At 33.8% G+C, this 15,388-nt stretch overlaps 1 protein-coding gene across 7 annotated transcripts in view; it reads right to left on the minus strand.

Annotated features, from left to right (window-relative positions):
- LOC126905778 (fatty acyl-CoA reductase wat-like) overlaps positions 1 to 15,388 on the minus strand; it is a 60,020-nt gene that overhangs the window by 38,081 nt on the left and 6,551 nt on the right. For 2 of the 7 annotated variants that reach the window (XM_050685817.1, XM_050685821.1), the window contains one exon: positions 14,805 to 15,252. The exons of 1 other annotated variant lie outside the window; for it this stretch is intronic. In XM_050685817.1, the coding sequence (XP_050541774.1) occupies positions 14,982 to 15,252 (271 nt within the window). In that variant the 3' untranslated portion in view covers positions 14,805 to 14,981. Of the gene's footprint in view, positions 1 to 14,111; positions 14,253 to 14,327; positions 14,427 to 14,804; positions 15,253 to 15,388 lie in introns of those variants that run through there. 4 more of the 7 variants (XM_050685818.1, XM_050685820.1, XM_050685819.1 and 1 more) reach the window with 4 other exon arrangements.

Genomic DNA, 15,388 nt, shown 5'->3' on the forward strand with positions numbered 1-15,388 from the left:
AATTTTTTCAACTTGACTTTTGAAAATGTTCCGGAAGGTCTGACACTTTTATATATATCTTAAATTAAAGCTAATGTAATATACTTTATTATGGATCATTACAATTTTTTTATGAGAAGTAGTATTTATATACATCTTTCATTCAACATACTGTATTTTTAAATCGGACCATTTCCATATATACGAGGGGGTTCAAATCTAAAAAATTCATGTAGAAAGTAGAACTTTTTCAACTTAACTTTTGATAGTGTTCCGGAAAGTCTGACACTTTTATATATATATTAAATTAAAGCTAATGTAATATACTTTATTATGGTAAAAAAAAATTTTGGACTTTATTTTATCTTCATGGTGAAAACAGACATCAAACTTAATAAAAAAAACCCAGCACAGGGGGGTCGCGGCACAGTGGTGACGTGGCATAGATGGATCAAGTATAATGATATCTGACAGTGATTAAAATCACTATCAAAAATAAAAGCTTCGATGCAAATCTTTAGATTGTGTTTAATTTAAAAAAAATTTGTGTATTATTCCAAAAGCTACATGTTCTGCTAGTTCATTATTAATATCTTAATTAAGATAAAGTATGTCGAATGGAAAAGGGATTATTAAAAAATAGTATTTCCCATAAAAAAATTATATTGATCAATACACTTTTCAATAAGTTATAGCATTATAAAGTTAAAGATGTAAAAAATAAAATCAAGAATTTTCACACAATAATAGCCTTTTTTTTCACCGTGAAGATAAAATAAAGTCCGAAATTATTTTTTTTCATATTAAAGTACATTACATTAGCTTTAATTTAAGATATATATAAAAGTGTCAGACCTTCCGGAACATTTTCAAAAGTTAAGTTGAAAAAGTTAATTTTTTATACAATGTTTCAAGTTTTGAACGCCCCCTATATAAAGGGAAATTGTCCAATTTTAATAAAATTTATGTCAAATGTAAGATGTACTTTTAATGTATTTAGAAAAAAAATATTTGTGCTGATACATACATTTTTCGAAAAGTTATAGCATTTTTAAGTTGAAAATTTTAACACTAAAATAGCGTTTTTTTAACTACGGCAGCCGTTTGCATGCAGAAGATAAAGTGTCGGGTCAAATTTTTTTTTTTTAATTTTATAGTACATGACATAAGCTTTAATTTGATATATGTTTAAAGGACGCATATTTCCGGAACATTTTCAAGAATTAAGTTGAAAAAGTTGCTATTTTAAATCTCCCCCGTTAACAGGTTAAGTGTTAAATTTTCAAAAAAATGATATCAAATAAAATTAAAATATCTAAGGTTTTAGTATAAAAAAAAATTATGTTGATTTGTTGATTTTTGAAAAAGTTATAGAAGTTTTAAGAAAAAAAAGTGAAAAAATTGACAAAATTTATCGATTTTTAAATTTGTAATTTTTTGGAGATTTCCCCCATTTGCGGGAAAATTTTTCAACTTTTAAGGATAAAATCTTCAACTGGATAAGATTTGTGATCATTTGACGTATTGTTGAAAGAAATCGGTCCAGTGAGAGTTGAGAAAATGTGGCAACAGACATAAAAAAAAAATAAAATAAACACATCATGGTAAAATTAATATCTTCTCAGCTTCGCATCGAAGCTAAAAAAGAACATTTTCTTTAATTTGTTAAATTAATATGGCTACACAGAATAATTTGTCTATTTACGAATTAGCTCAATTAATAGGCGAACTTTTTGAAGGCAAGTCTTATACCTTAAATAATTTCATAAATACCGTAAATGATGCTTATCGTATGGCTACAGCTGAACAGCATAAACAACTGATTTTAGCCATTAAGCTGAAAATTAAAGGCTAAGTTAGATAATTAGCGGACTCGGTAGATATTAGGGACTGGTCGGAACTAAAAATCCTACTTATTGATAATTCTGGGGAAGAAATTTGTCCAGATCAATTATGCGTTGAATTACAATTAGACGAAATAAAAATGAAAAAAATAAAGATTTTGGCGATAGAGTAGAAAGATTAGAATCTAAAATTTGTCAGTCCTATACTTATAAATTAACTTGTAAAATAAAAAATCAGCTATTAGGGATATGTGTGAAGATCAGGCTTTAGGCGCATTTAAAAGAGGTCTTCACAATAACCAAATTAAAATTATCGTGTTAGCTAATAATCCGAAAAATTTAAGTGATGCAATCGCAATAGCTAAACAGGAGGAACTAAGAATTAATACTGAAAAAAATTTAGTTAAGTATTCTTTTAATTCAAATAATCCTAATAAATTTAATAACTATTGTAAAATTTGCCATAAAAAAAAATTATAATACATCAAATTGTATTTTCCGTAATAATAATAATATTAATAATTCTCAAAATATTCAAAGTTTTAATAATAATAACGCTAATAATTGTTGGTAGCAATAAAAAAAACATATCTATTGATAGTCGAAATTGACAATAAACACTCCGTGTTGTGATAATGTCTTCATAAAAAACCAATTAGCTACCTGTTTTTTTAATTTTTGTGTATTGTACATGTATTAACTCAAAAATTTGAAACTTTAAAACTTGATATCTAACATACGAATAAATTTTTATTTAAAATTCAAATGCCAAATACTATTAAAATAAAAACTCAAACATTTTATTAAATTAAAAATACGTGTTACCATTTAAAAAAACAAAGTTGACACCTCAAAAGGTATAAAGGAAGAACTATAACAATATTACATAAACAATAATTTAATAATAATATTTAACTAAAGACAACTAAAAAAAATATTAATTTTTAATTATTTTTATTCTACAATTAATTAAGTGTGTTACAACAAAAAAATCATTCAATATATATGTTTTATTTTTAAGTGTATACCTACGTATCTCAGGTTGGTAGCGTAGGTTGAACCAATCAGCGTGACCACTATAATGACAGTGGGGCTGTAGTTGTGATGGTAAACTCGTTATAAGAGTAGTGTGGTTGATATTAAGGCTATTTAAAGTATTATAATTTTGACCAAAGGGGACGCGTCCGTTTACGAATCGGTCGGCGCACTATTTATTGAAATTTTGATTTGGATGGAATTATGATTAACTTGTCAGTGCTCTTCCAGTCATAGTGTACGTTATTGACCGTATTTCATCCGAATTAACCAAAAATGAAATAATCTTTGTACTGTCTATGATTCTTTTTTTTGGAGGGGAAGGCATTCAATTGATTCAATTGTTCTATTTTTATATTAATTATATTTGTTTGTTGGAATAAAGTATATCGGTGATAAAAACAAATAATATTTACCTTAATTAATATAATTTCCCCTTATACAAACTGTACAGTCAAATTTTGCTATCAAAATTTAAAGTTTAAGCAGCATCAATCATGTATTCTTGAAGACAGTTTTCATCCTGATGAATTTTATGTGAAGAAGTTTAAAAAATGATTGTAAAAGATATTTTAACATTTTACTGAAACAATGAAATAAGTATCTATATTATAAAAACTCTCAATGTAAATATAATTTATATTGAAAATTTGATAAACCAAATATAATTTATGTTGGTCACGATTTAATACAGTTAAGTAGAAATAATCGTGAAGGAGACAATAAAAAATTATTTTAAGTACATAGATATAACTGCTATTACAATGATACCAATAAAATTGATCATTTTTACGATAAAGATAAGCCATTTCTTTTATTGTCTTTTTAAACTTTGATAACATAAAATGATAATTTATACATGTATACAATTGATTATAATTTATAATACATTATACAAATGTATATACAAACTAAATTATAAATAGAAAACAAGAGATCTTTTTTCTAAGTTAACGGAATATAATGATTATTTCATACTATACACAAACAAAACTATTAAAAACCCGACACAGTTTAGATATGGTATAGTTGGGACAAGTATTAATGATATCTGGCAGTAATTAACATTTATTACTTTGTTCTTACCACTTATATTACACACGTTTTATTTCTATTTATTCAACGTAATACATATTAATTAGCATAAAGGGAGATGTGGATGTGACAATTCTACTCATCTGTAGCCCGGAGTTACTGACGTCGAACTAACAAAGGGCAGTTGTGTTTGAGCGGCCGTTATAGTCATAGTTTTTTGTAATAAACAAAAAAAAAGAGAAAAGAGTAAAAGGAATAAAGATGGTAAGAATAAAGTCGTATCTTGGGGTCAAACTATATTTATTTATTAAATAATAAAATATCCCTACCTCATTTATTCCTATTCATGTTTATTACGCGATTTTTTTTAGAAGTAAGGCATGCAAATAAATATTCGCACTTACCTTTATTTCCTTTAGTAATTGACTGAGTTGGTTTTATGGTGATTTCTTCCTTCAGTGTCAACAGTCGTTTATACTGTCTTGCGTTTATTTCGATTAATTAGTCTCTTTGTGTATATTAGATTTAGAAAAGGGGTTCTCTACAATGGGACCTGCGTCTATTATAATTTGTCACCNGGAACCTGCGTTTATTATAATTTGTCACCTTTTTTTTTATTTTCTTTAAATTCCTTTTATATTATACTATGTTTTTACTAATAATATTTTCGATGAATTCCCTACAGTCGATATCGATATTCTTAATACTACTCTGAACTAGTCAAAATATAATTATAAGAATATGTCTATTTATATTCAAAATATAATTAACAAGACTGTGGTGGCCCAGCGTTTCTCAGCGTAAAGCCTTGGCTGGCGCGGACACAGTTAATCTCGTTAATATATTTTAAATATTATTTCAATACACCTTTTACTATCCTTTACGCCAACTGCCTACACGTTACCGAAAGGTAATTGGTAAAGTCCTTTATGGCTGGCGGGTACACACGCAGAGGACATTTCCAAGATGTAGTTTCCTATCTTACGGACTATATATTTTATGATGAACTCTACCCGGACTACTAGCTCTAGAACTGGCTTGTCGGCGGATATAGCTCACTTCAAAAATACTCTTTTTATAAGTTTAGTACTACTCTGTACCTCAACTGTCTACACGTTACCGAGAGGTAATTTGGCATAGTCCCATAGGGCTGGCGGGTACACAGGCATAAAGTACTACTACTAAAACTAATTAATTCTAATCACAAATTATGCTTCTTCATTTAGTTCGGCACATTTAAGGCTATTCATAAATGTAGGGCACAATAAGCTTTATTATGAATATACGATAATGTATAAGGCTATTATGCTTGTATAAATAAAATTACGCTTCTTCACTCTGTTCGGCACATTTAAGGCTGTCCAGAAATGAAGGGCACAATAATAATTAAAACCTTTATATAAAGAATAAAGATTATATTTATTTGTCGTGAGAACATTAGGTGATAATAAAAATAAATAAAAACTTGTTCCTGTGTAAAATATTAATAAATCATCTAAGACAATGTTCACCACTTAGGATGATATATATAAAAAAACTAAGTCACAGGGACAAAATATTTACATATTGACGCAGATTCCATGTAAGAGAATATTGAGAGAACGAGAGCAGAGCCACGAGAGAGGAGAGAGCAGTCGTCGTCGTCCTCGTCGTAATCATTCTAATCCACCTAATCGTCTAACCGTCGGAATCGTCCCTTTTTACGAGAAAAAATGGCTTTTTATACGTCGGATGAAGTAAGCCAGCGATCTCTATTGAAATTCCTAACATGTTGGATAATTATTTATGATTGGTTAATTGTGATAGAAACCTTGCCGTGGGCATAGTTAATGAATTGTAGGGGACTGGTTTGAAACATTTGTTGATAAATAGTTATTTTTATTACCCTAAAAGGGAACACATTCCTTAGATGATTTTTTGCTTCATTCATATGTATATGTGATATTTAGTACATGTGTTAATAATTATACTACATTTTAATACTATTACTTTCGTCTTATTTATAACTTAACTTGTTTTATTCAACGACCCGTCTATCGCCAATTGTCATCATAGCCAACCAACTCCGTCTCACTGGGATATACCTACTAACCAACTGTACTAGGATTCAGGTCAGACGTATTGTACATTACATATAACTTATATTTACTGAACATCTAAAATATAACTTTACTTTGTGGTTAACATAAAACAATAGAGTTGACACAAGGGTTCTTTTCTTATAGCAGTTGACCCCTGTTTGTCTTTTACCCAGAAACTTTACTTAATTATAACCTACAAAATATACATCATCTTGATGCAAGATGGGCCAATGTCACGTTTTGTCGAAATTGAGATTATCAGGCCAATCTCATTTTTTAATTTTTGTTCTTCTGTTGATAAAACGGCCAATGTATTCGAACAAATGTGACCAACTTAGCGTAAAGAATGGTCATTTTGATTATAACGAGGAGTTAGTGTTGTTATTTTGAAAATAAGGCTTATCAATACATTGGCCATATCAGTAGAGATATCATTTCAAAAAACAAATGGCCAAAGTGTAGTTAGAACTAAATGATTTTGGTACATGTGTAGATTAGCCATTTTTAATAACTCTTACAATTTACCAAGGGAAAGTCAATAACAGTTTATTGCATTGTCTGTCATTGAAACTGATAAAAAAGTGGAAAGAATAAGAAAAAATAAAGACATGGAGAGTAAAAGAAAATATAGTAAATTATATTTTCTTTCAAAAAAAAAATGAAAATATTAAAGTTTGTCAACTCATGTTCCTAAATACCCTATCAGTCACTTTAAAACAAGTGAGGAATACTGTTGAAAAAAAAAGATTAACTAATTCTGGTATGTGCAAAGTTGACAATAGAGGTAAGCATGAAAATCATAAAAAAATCAATGAAAATGACAAAGACATTATTCGTAACCACATCAAAATGTTCCCTTCTGTGGAAAGTCCTACTCAAGAGCTCGCTCAGAAAAAACTTATCTGAACCCCGATTTATCTATATCTCAAATGTATAGATTATATGTCAGTTACTGTAAAGATTTAGGAATAGTTGCTTTTAATGAAGCTATCTACAGAAAAATTTTTGTTGAAGAATTCAATATGTCTTTTAAAAAACCAAATAATGACACATGTCAGTAATGTGATAAATACGATATGATTATGAAATCAACTACAGATGAAGAAACACGAGAATTTACAAAGATAGACAAAAATAAACATTTAGAAATGGCTGAAGAATCATATGAAGAAAAGAAAAAAGATCTTTAATAGAACCAAAAGACTAAATTTTTTAATTTAATTTGTTTTAATAATTTAACTAAGTAATACAAGGATTTACCAAAATATTGTATCATCTTATAATTTCTACTACTTATTTTGAATAATACAGTTGTTGTCTATAAAATATTTTTTTACCTATGCAGTTGTATAATATATTATGGCCAATGTCAGATAATTATAAAATATTTTTTTTTTACATGGGCCAATGTCAATTTTTATTCTTTATTTTAGTTACTTAATTGTTAGTTTATCAAAGTTATTATGGAAAAAAGAAAAACAAATTGAACCATAACAATTATATCATGTTAAAATAAAAACTAAAAATTTAAGAGATATTTCTAAAAATGGGCAATTTTAATAATCGAGTTTCCCGAAAATGGACATTTGTGACATTGGCCCTTCTTGCACCAAGCCACAGATATATATTTATACGTAAAACATTTATTGATACAGCTCACGAGATATGGAGGGGGGGGGTGACAATGTTATGCCACATTCAATGACCTCCTCTTTGTGGTAGTTCTTGTTGTTACTTAGTTTTGATGATCTTGTTCTTCTGATAGGCCCGACTCCATCAATCTTCAGAATTAATTCATTCAGGATTACGTGGAGATCTAATATGTACCACGCAAAGGAAAAGACAATCCTTTCCAATTCACTTTTTTTTAAAATAAAAAACCAGGTACATCTCACACTAGAATGGCCGCACACACTTACAAAACTTTTTGTAACATCCTATCAGCATATTGGCGATGATAACACTTACAGTTTGGCCAACGTTTCTCTTTAATGCGTGAACAAATAGTCTAATTTTATTTAATAATCTATCCCCTGTAACTAAGGTACACGATTGCCTGTGTCTCATTTAGGTAATTAAAACTCATTTAAGGAGATAGGAACGATATTTGGACAGACGTCGGGTAGCTTCCGATCCAATTCCTGGTTTTGATCAAGATCCTCAACTATTAAACAAGCCCCTAACAATAGGCACTTATTATATTCAGCACTGTTTCTTCGAATATCAATTTTACGACCATAATTCTGTCACTTTTCCTAGCTACTTCTACTACTCTACTTTTCATCTCCTCATCCATTATTATCTCTACACCATTATTTGTACTAGACTTACCTGAGTANAACTAAGTAATACAAGGATTTACCAAAATATTGTATCATCTTATAATTTCTACTACTTATTTTGAATAATACAGTTGTTGTCTATAAAATATTTTTTTACCTATGCAGTTGTATAATATATTATGGCCAATGTCAGATAATTATAAAATATTTTTTTTTTACATGGGCCAATGTCAATTTTTATTCTTTATTTTAGTTACTTAATTGTTAGTTTATCAAAGTTATTATGGAAAAAAGAAAAACAAATTGAACCATAACAATTATATCATGTTAAAATAAAAACTAAAAATTTAAGAGATATTTCTAAAAATGGGCAATTTTAATAATCGAGTTTCCCGAAAATGGACATTTGTGACATTGGCCCTTCTTGCACCAAGCCACAGATATATATTTATACATAAAACATTTATTGATACAGCTCACGAGATATGGAGNCTCTTACGACTGACAGAGGATCCGTGGAAGTATTCTTATCCCCTATCCACAGGGAAACTTAATTGAGAAATAATCAGTCAATACATTTTTTTTTTAACTGACGTANCTCCTCTTTGTGGTAGTTCTTGTTGTTACTTAGTTTTGATGATCTTGTTCTTCTGATAGGCCCGACTCCATCAATCTTCAGAATTAATTCATTCAGGATTACATGGAGATCTTATATGTACCACGCAAAGGAAAAGACAATCCTTTCCAATTCACTTTTTTTTTAAATAAAAAACCAGGTACATCTCACACTAGAATGGCCGCACACACTTANTATAGAAGTAATAAACACTTTTACGATTTAATAACAACTATACTATATTACAACGAACTAACAAATAACAAATAACAGCGAGAGATGAACTGTATTACAACGAACTAATAAATAACAGCGAGAAACGAAGCGCGTGTAAGACAGAATGCGTAAGTGATTGACTGATCGACTGACTGACTGGAGCGACGATCTTGCCCTTAAATAGTCAGAGGAATCTTCTAGAGGCGGCGTCGGAACTCTCTAGACATTCGACCGCCACACGCTTATGTAGAGCGACGAATCTTCTAGAGGCGGCGGCGGCCGGACATTCTAGAATATTCGACCGCCACACCACCCCCCTACGGAGTGGAGTTAGCTAGGGTCAAAAATGTCCGGGAATCTGACTCGGCGGCCTGAGCGAGTTGTTCGTACTGGCTGTGTTGATGGATCGGTATTAGGCGGTTGTTTCTGTTTGGTCGTATCCGGGGCAGTTGCTGGTGGAGCATGTGCCTGGCTAACGGTTGTGCTTTCGTTCACCATGAGGTAGGCAGGTTTTACTCTATCAATCGTCACCGTAACTGGTTGATTTCGAACTTTTATTGTGAACGTTTTGTCATTTCGGGCAATTACTTCGTAGGGACCTTGATATGGCGGTTGAAGTGCTGCTCGGACACCTCCCTCCCTGAGAAATACGTGTGAACAGTCCTTAAGGTCCGCAAAAACAAATGATCGTGGATTTGAGTGGCGAGATGCAGGTACTGGACGAATTTTATTCATAACACTGCGAAGACGATCTAGTAAGCTAGTAGGATCGTTCGTACTGCTATTATCTTGCTTGTCTGTGAAGAAATCACCAGGAAGATTAAGAGGCTCACCATAAACAAGTTCCGCAGACGTGGCTTTTAAGTCTTCCTTAAACGCAGAACGTATTCCGAGAAGCACGATAGGCAGTGACTCAGTCCACGAGTCTTTTGCGTGGGCCATGATGGCTGCCTTTAGTTGTCGGTGCATTCGTTCGACGAATCCGTTTGCAGCAGGATGCCAACTGGTAGTGGGGCGAAGCGTAAAACCAAAACGTTTTGCTAAAGTTTTTAAAGTAGCTGAAACAAACTGAGTACCACGGTCAGTCGTAACGTATTGAGGTACTCCGAAGCGTGAAATCCAGCAATTGAGGAAACCCTTAGTGACATCATCTGCTGTTATACGTTCGAGTGGATACACCTCCGGCCAACGGGTGAAACGGTCGATTACCGTCAGACAGTACCTAAAGGACTGTGATGGCGGCAATGGACCGATGATATCGACATGAACATGTTTGAATCGGCGTGAAGGTGTTTCAAAGTTTCCCAGTGGGGCTGAGACGTGTCGGCTTATTTTCGATCGCTGACAGTGGACGCAGGCACGTGCCCAGGAACGGCAATCCTTTTTCATTGCTGGCCACACAAATCGTTCTGAAACTAAGTGAGCTGTTGCGCGTGCACCGGGGTGACTAAGGTTGTGTAACTGATCAAATGCGTGACGCCGGAATCGTTGTGGCAAAAATGGTCGTGGGCGTCCCGTTGACGTGTCGCAATAAATATAGGCTGAAGATCCTGGCACTAGTACCTTCTCCAAATGAAGAGATGAATTGTTGTCAGTAAAATGTTTGAGTTCATCATCCGTGTCTTGAGATGCAGCAAGAGCTCGGTAGTCCAGCGGGAGAGACACAACTTCAATGCGTGACATTGTATCCGCGACGATATTTTCATCACCTTTAATGTGTTGAATGTCGGTGGTGAATTCGGATATGAATGTCAACTGGTTGAGTTGCGTAGGAGGTATCTTTTCTCTCCGTTGGGTGAAAGCATATACGAGTGGCTTATGATCGGTGAAAATGGTACATGGTTGTGCTTCGACAATGTGCCTGAAATACTTCACCGATTCATAGATGGCAAGCAACTCACGATAATACGCAGGCCACGCACTTTGTTTCACCGACATTTTCTTTGAAAAAAATGCTATGGGTTGCCAGATGTTATTGACTCGCTGCTGCAGACATGCGCCGATAGATTGGCTAGATGCGTCTGTGAATAGTCCAAGTCGTGCGGCTGGATGAGGATGTGCTAAAAGAGTAGCGGTCGCAAGACTTTCTTTGCATGTGGTGAACGCTTTTTCTAACTCGGGAGTCCATTCTATCGGTTGGGAACCTTTTGTCTTCGGGCCTTTGAGAATACCGTGAAGTGGTGCTTGCAGGTCGGCAGCTTTGGGAATAAACCGGCGATAAAAATTTACCATTCCCAAAAACCGGCGTAATCCTTGCATAGATTTTGGCAATGGATACTGTCGTAGGGCTTCGACGCGTTCCGGTGGCGGGCGGGTGCCTTCAGAAGATACTAGGTAACCTAGAAATTTCACCTCAGCCGAACCTAATACACATTTTTGCGGGTTAACGACAACACCGTAGTCAGAAAGTCTCCCGAAAAGAGTGCGTAAATGCTGTTTGTGGTCCTCTTCCGATTTAGAGAATACCAAAATGTCATCAATATATGCATAACAGAAGTCCAACCCATTGGTAACTTCGTCTATGAAGCGTTGAAAAGTTTGTCCAGCATTTCGCAATCCGAATGTCATAAAAGGAAATTCGTAAAGTCCGAATGGAGTGGTAATGGCTGTTTTGCATATATCGTCCGGATTAACAGGTATTTGATGGTAAGCCTTTACCAGATCGATTGTGGAAAATAGCGTGCAATTAGCCAGGTTGTGCGAGAAATCATGTATGTGTCTGACTGGATAGGAGTCTGGTATAGTTCGGGCGTTCAGCGCGCGGTAATCACCGCAAGGACGCCAGCTGTTCTCCCCTTTCGGTGCTAAATGTAATGGTGAAGACCACGGACTGCTTGAAGGTCTAGCGGTACCTGCCTTGACCATTTCCGCGAATTCCTGTTTGGCGATTTTTAGTCTACCTGGAGCTAAGCGGCGTGGGCGGCAGGCTATTGGCTGACCAGGTGTCGTAAGAATGTGGTGCACTGTTTGATGTTTTATTGTCCTGGGCAATCCGGTGGGACGTGTGATGTCCGGAAATTCTGCGAGAAGTGCAGCCCAAGGGGAAGTGTTGGCAACTGATTTTATGCTGCATTGATTTACAGAGGAAACCTTACCATTCACAGCCAAGCCTGTGACACCATCAATAAGACGTTTGGTACGGCAATCCGGCAGCAAGTGGTAGTATGCCATGAAGTCGGAACCAATGATAGGAGTACTCACGTCGGCGACAATAAAACTCCACGGGAAACTGCGTCGAAGTCCTAAATTCAAATTGAGATGGACCGTCCCGTAAGTTTTTATGGTACTGTTGTTGGCCGCGCTGAGGTCGTAATCGGTGGCATGGCGTCGTTCCCGTAGTAGCCGTTGAGGGTAACAAGATAAGTCGGAACCGGAGTCGACTAAAAATTGGCGTTTTGTTATTTGATCTGTAACAAACAGGCGGCTGCTCGGGTTCGGACAGTCTGTTGCCGCCGCTACTGACTGTCGTTGGAGTTTTCCTGATACTTGCAGGGAGCCTTACATTTGGCAGCCTTTTCTCCATAAGTGCTATGATACCAACACCATCCTTTGCCGTTAGTCAGTTCCACGTTTGAACGGTTACGTGACCTAGAGCGGGAACGTTGCGGGCGTTTAGCACATAATTCGCTTACCTGTTTTGCGAGTGCTTCAATGGCGGCTAAAACATCGAGTTCCTTTTTATTGTTCGTCGTGGCAACAGCATGGACGAATTGCGAGGGGGCTGGCTGCACTTCAACAATTTTGTCAGCCAGCTCGGCTACCTTATCCAGAGGAAGCTCTGATTGTGCGGTTAAAATAGCTTGTGCATGTGATGGTAGACGGCGGAGCCAAAGTTGACGTAAAATATTGTCTTGTAATGTAGTAGTGCCGGCAAGGGAACGGAGATGTCGTAAGAACTGTGATGGCTTACGGTCACCTAGTTCTTCTTCATTGATGAGTTGCCGCACACGTTGTTCTTCTGAGATAGACAACCGTTCAACGAGTTTTGCGCGTAGATGTTTGTAGCGTTCAGTAGGCGGTGGGTTAGTAATAATATCCTCTACTTCGGCGGCGTAACGCGTATCAAGCTGAGCCACAACATAATTAAATTTTGTTTCCTCACTTGTTATTCCCGAGATTGCAAACTGCGAGTCAACCTGTGAGAACCATAAGCTCGGTCTTTCGGACCAGAAAGGTGGCAACTTGACGGCAACGCGATTCACTGAAGCTGTTGGATATTGCTGTGCCTGTAGTGCTGCAAGGCGAGCGTTTTCTTGGCGTAACTCCTCCAATTGATTGCGTAGTTCTTCGGCGTTCATACTTGTTATCGTCGAGGTCACCAATGTAGCGAGGTGTAATATATAGAAGTAATAAACACTTTTACGATTTAATAACAACTATACTATATTACAACGAACTAACAAATAACAAATAACAGCGAGAGACGAACTGTATTACAACGAACTAATAAATAACAGCGAGAAACGAAGCGCGTGTAAGACAGAATGCGTAAGTGATTGACTGATCGACTGACTGACTGGAGCGACGATCTTGCCCTTAAATAGTCAGAGGAATCTTCTAGAGGCGGCGTCGGAACTCTCTAGACATTCGACCGCCACACGCTTATGTAGAGCGACGAATCTTCTAGAGGCGGCGGCGGCCGGACATTCTAGAATATTCGACCGCCACAGACCTTATAATTACATGGGGTCATTTTTCTTTTTTTTCATCTTGAAGTATTCTTACGAAATTATAATTTAATATAGATTTGAAATCATAGACATTATAGATTATTTTCAAACATTGACATGAAAAAATAAATGTTTGTATGTGGGTTGTCTCTTTCAAGCCTTTCATATAAATCATACCAAAAAAAAGAAAAGTTCTTTGCTTCATTAAATTTAAATTTCATTTGATTATTGTTTAAAAATAAATAGTTACACCATTTTTAAAATGCACAAAATTGATTTTTGAAAATTACATTTTTTACGGTAGAATGATTTTGAAATATTTTTTTAAATTATAAAAAAGAGGGCACTTTTTTCAATTTTCAGCATTGATAAGTTAAAATATATTAAATTCGAGTTCTTTTGACAAGTAGACCAACAAAATCGGTCTAGTAAGATCTGAGAACTTTTATGGGCAGACACAAAAAAAACATTGTAAAACCTTCTCATCTTCGCATCTAAACCAAAAACAGGTATGATCGAATAATTATATTTTTAAATATAAACCATGAAGTATATTAATAAAAAAGTAATAATATTTAAGTAAAATGTATTGTTAAAAAAATACAGTCAAATACAATAAAGTTATAAAAAATATAAATATAATAAAATTGTAGTGAAGTGTTATTAACCTGAAACGAAAAAAAAAAATTTAACTTGATAAAGCTTCAAAATACAATATTCAAAATAATTTTATCATATACAATAATTAAATACAATATTACAATATAAAATATCGTCATCTCTATGAAGATTAATGACATATCTTTATAAAAAAATTTTGTTATTCATAACAAAGTTATAAGTTTTATACATTGGACTATAAGGAACTTTCATCAGAAACTAAAATATACTTTTCTAAATCAACTTTTCACGATGTTTTAAATATACAATTAGACTTTTTCTGTCACTTCTAAGATTTAATATTATTACTTATTATTAAAAAATAAGTATTAACATATAAAAAAATAATTAAGAACAAAACAAATTGTTTTAAATTAATCCTGATTTTGATTATTAATATGTTAAAAATAAGGAAAATGACATTTTTAACCTATTTTTTTAATTGTTTAAAGTTGATTTTTGTGAAAGTTTAAAAAAAAAAAACCCAGCATAGGGGGGTCACGGCACAGTGGTGACGTGATAGTTGGATCAAGTATAATGATATCTGACAGTGATTAAAATTACTATAAAAAAAAAAACGCTTCGATGCAAATCTTTAGGTAGTGTTTAATTTTAAAAAATTGGTGTATTATTCCAAAAGCTACATGATTTGCTAGTTCCTTATTAATATCCTGAATGTAAAAGGGATTATTATAAATATTATTTCTCATAAAAAAATTGTGTTGATCCATACAATTTTCAATAAATTTTTTCAATTTTTGAGGATAATGTCTTCGACTAGATACGATTTGTGATCTTTTGACGTATCGTTGAAAGAAATCCGTTCGGTGAGAGCTGAGAAAAAGTGATAACAGTCACAAAAAAACACATCATAGTAAAACCAATACCTTCTCAGCTTCGCATCGAAGCTAAAAATTAATTTATTACCATAATTTTTAGCTCAATTTGCAAGTTTGAAATCGGCATCATT

This window comes from Daktulosphaira vitifoliae, unplaced genomic scaffold (assembly GCF_025091365.1).
Source record: "Daktulosphaira vitifoliae isolate Bord-2020 unplaced genomic scaffold, ASM2509136v1 Scaffold_4, whole genome shotgun sequence".
In the NCBI taxonomy this organism is placed as follows: Eukaryota; Metazoa; Arthropoda; class Insecta; order Hemiptera; family Phylloxeridae; genus Daktulosphaira; species Daktulosphaira vitifoliae.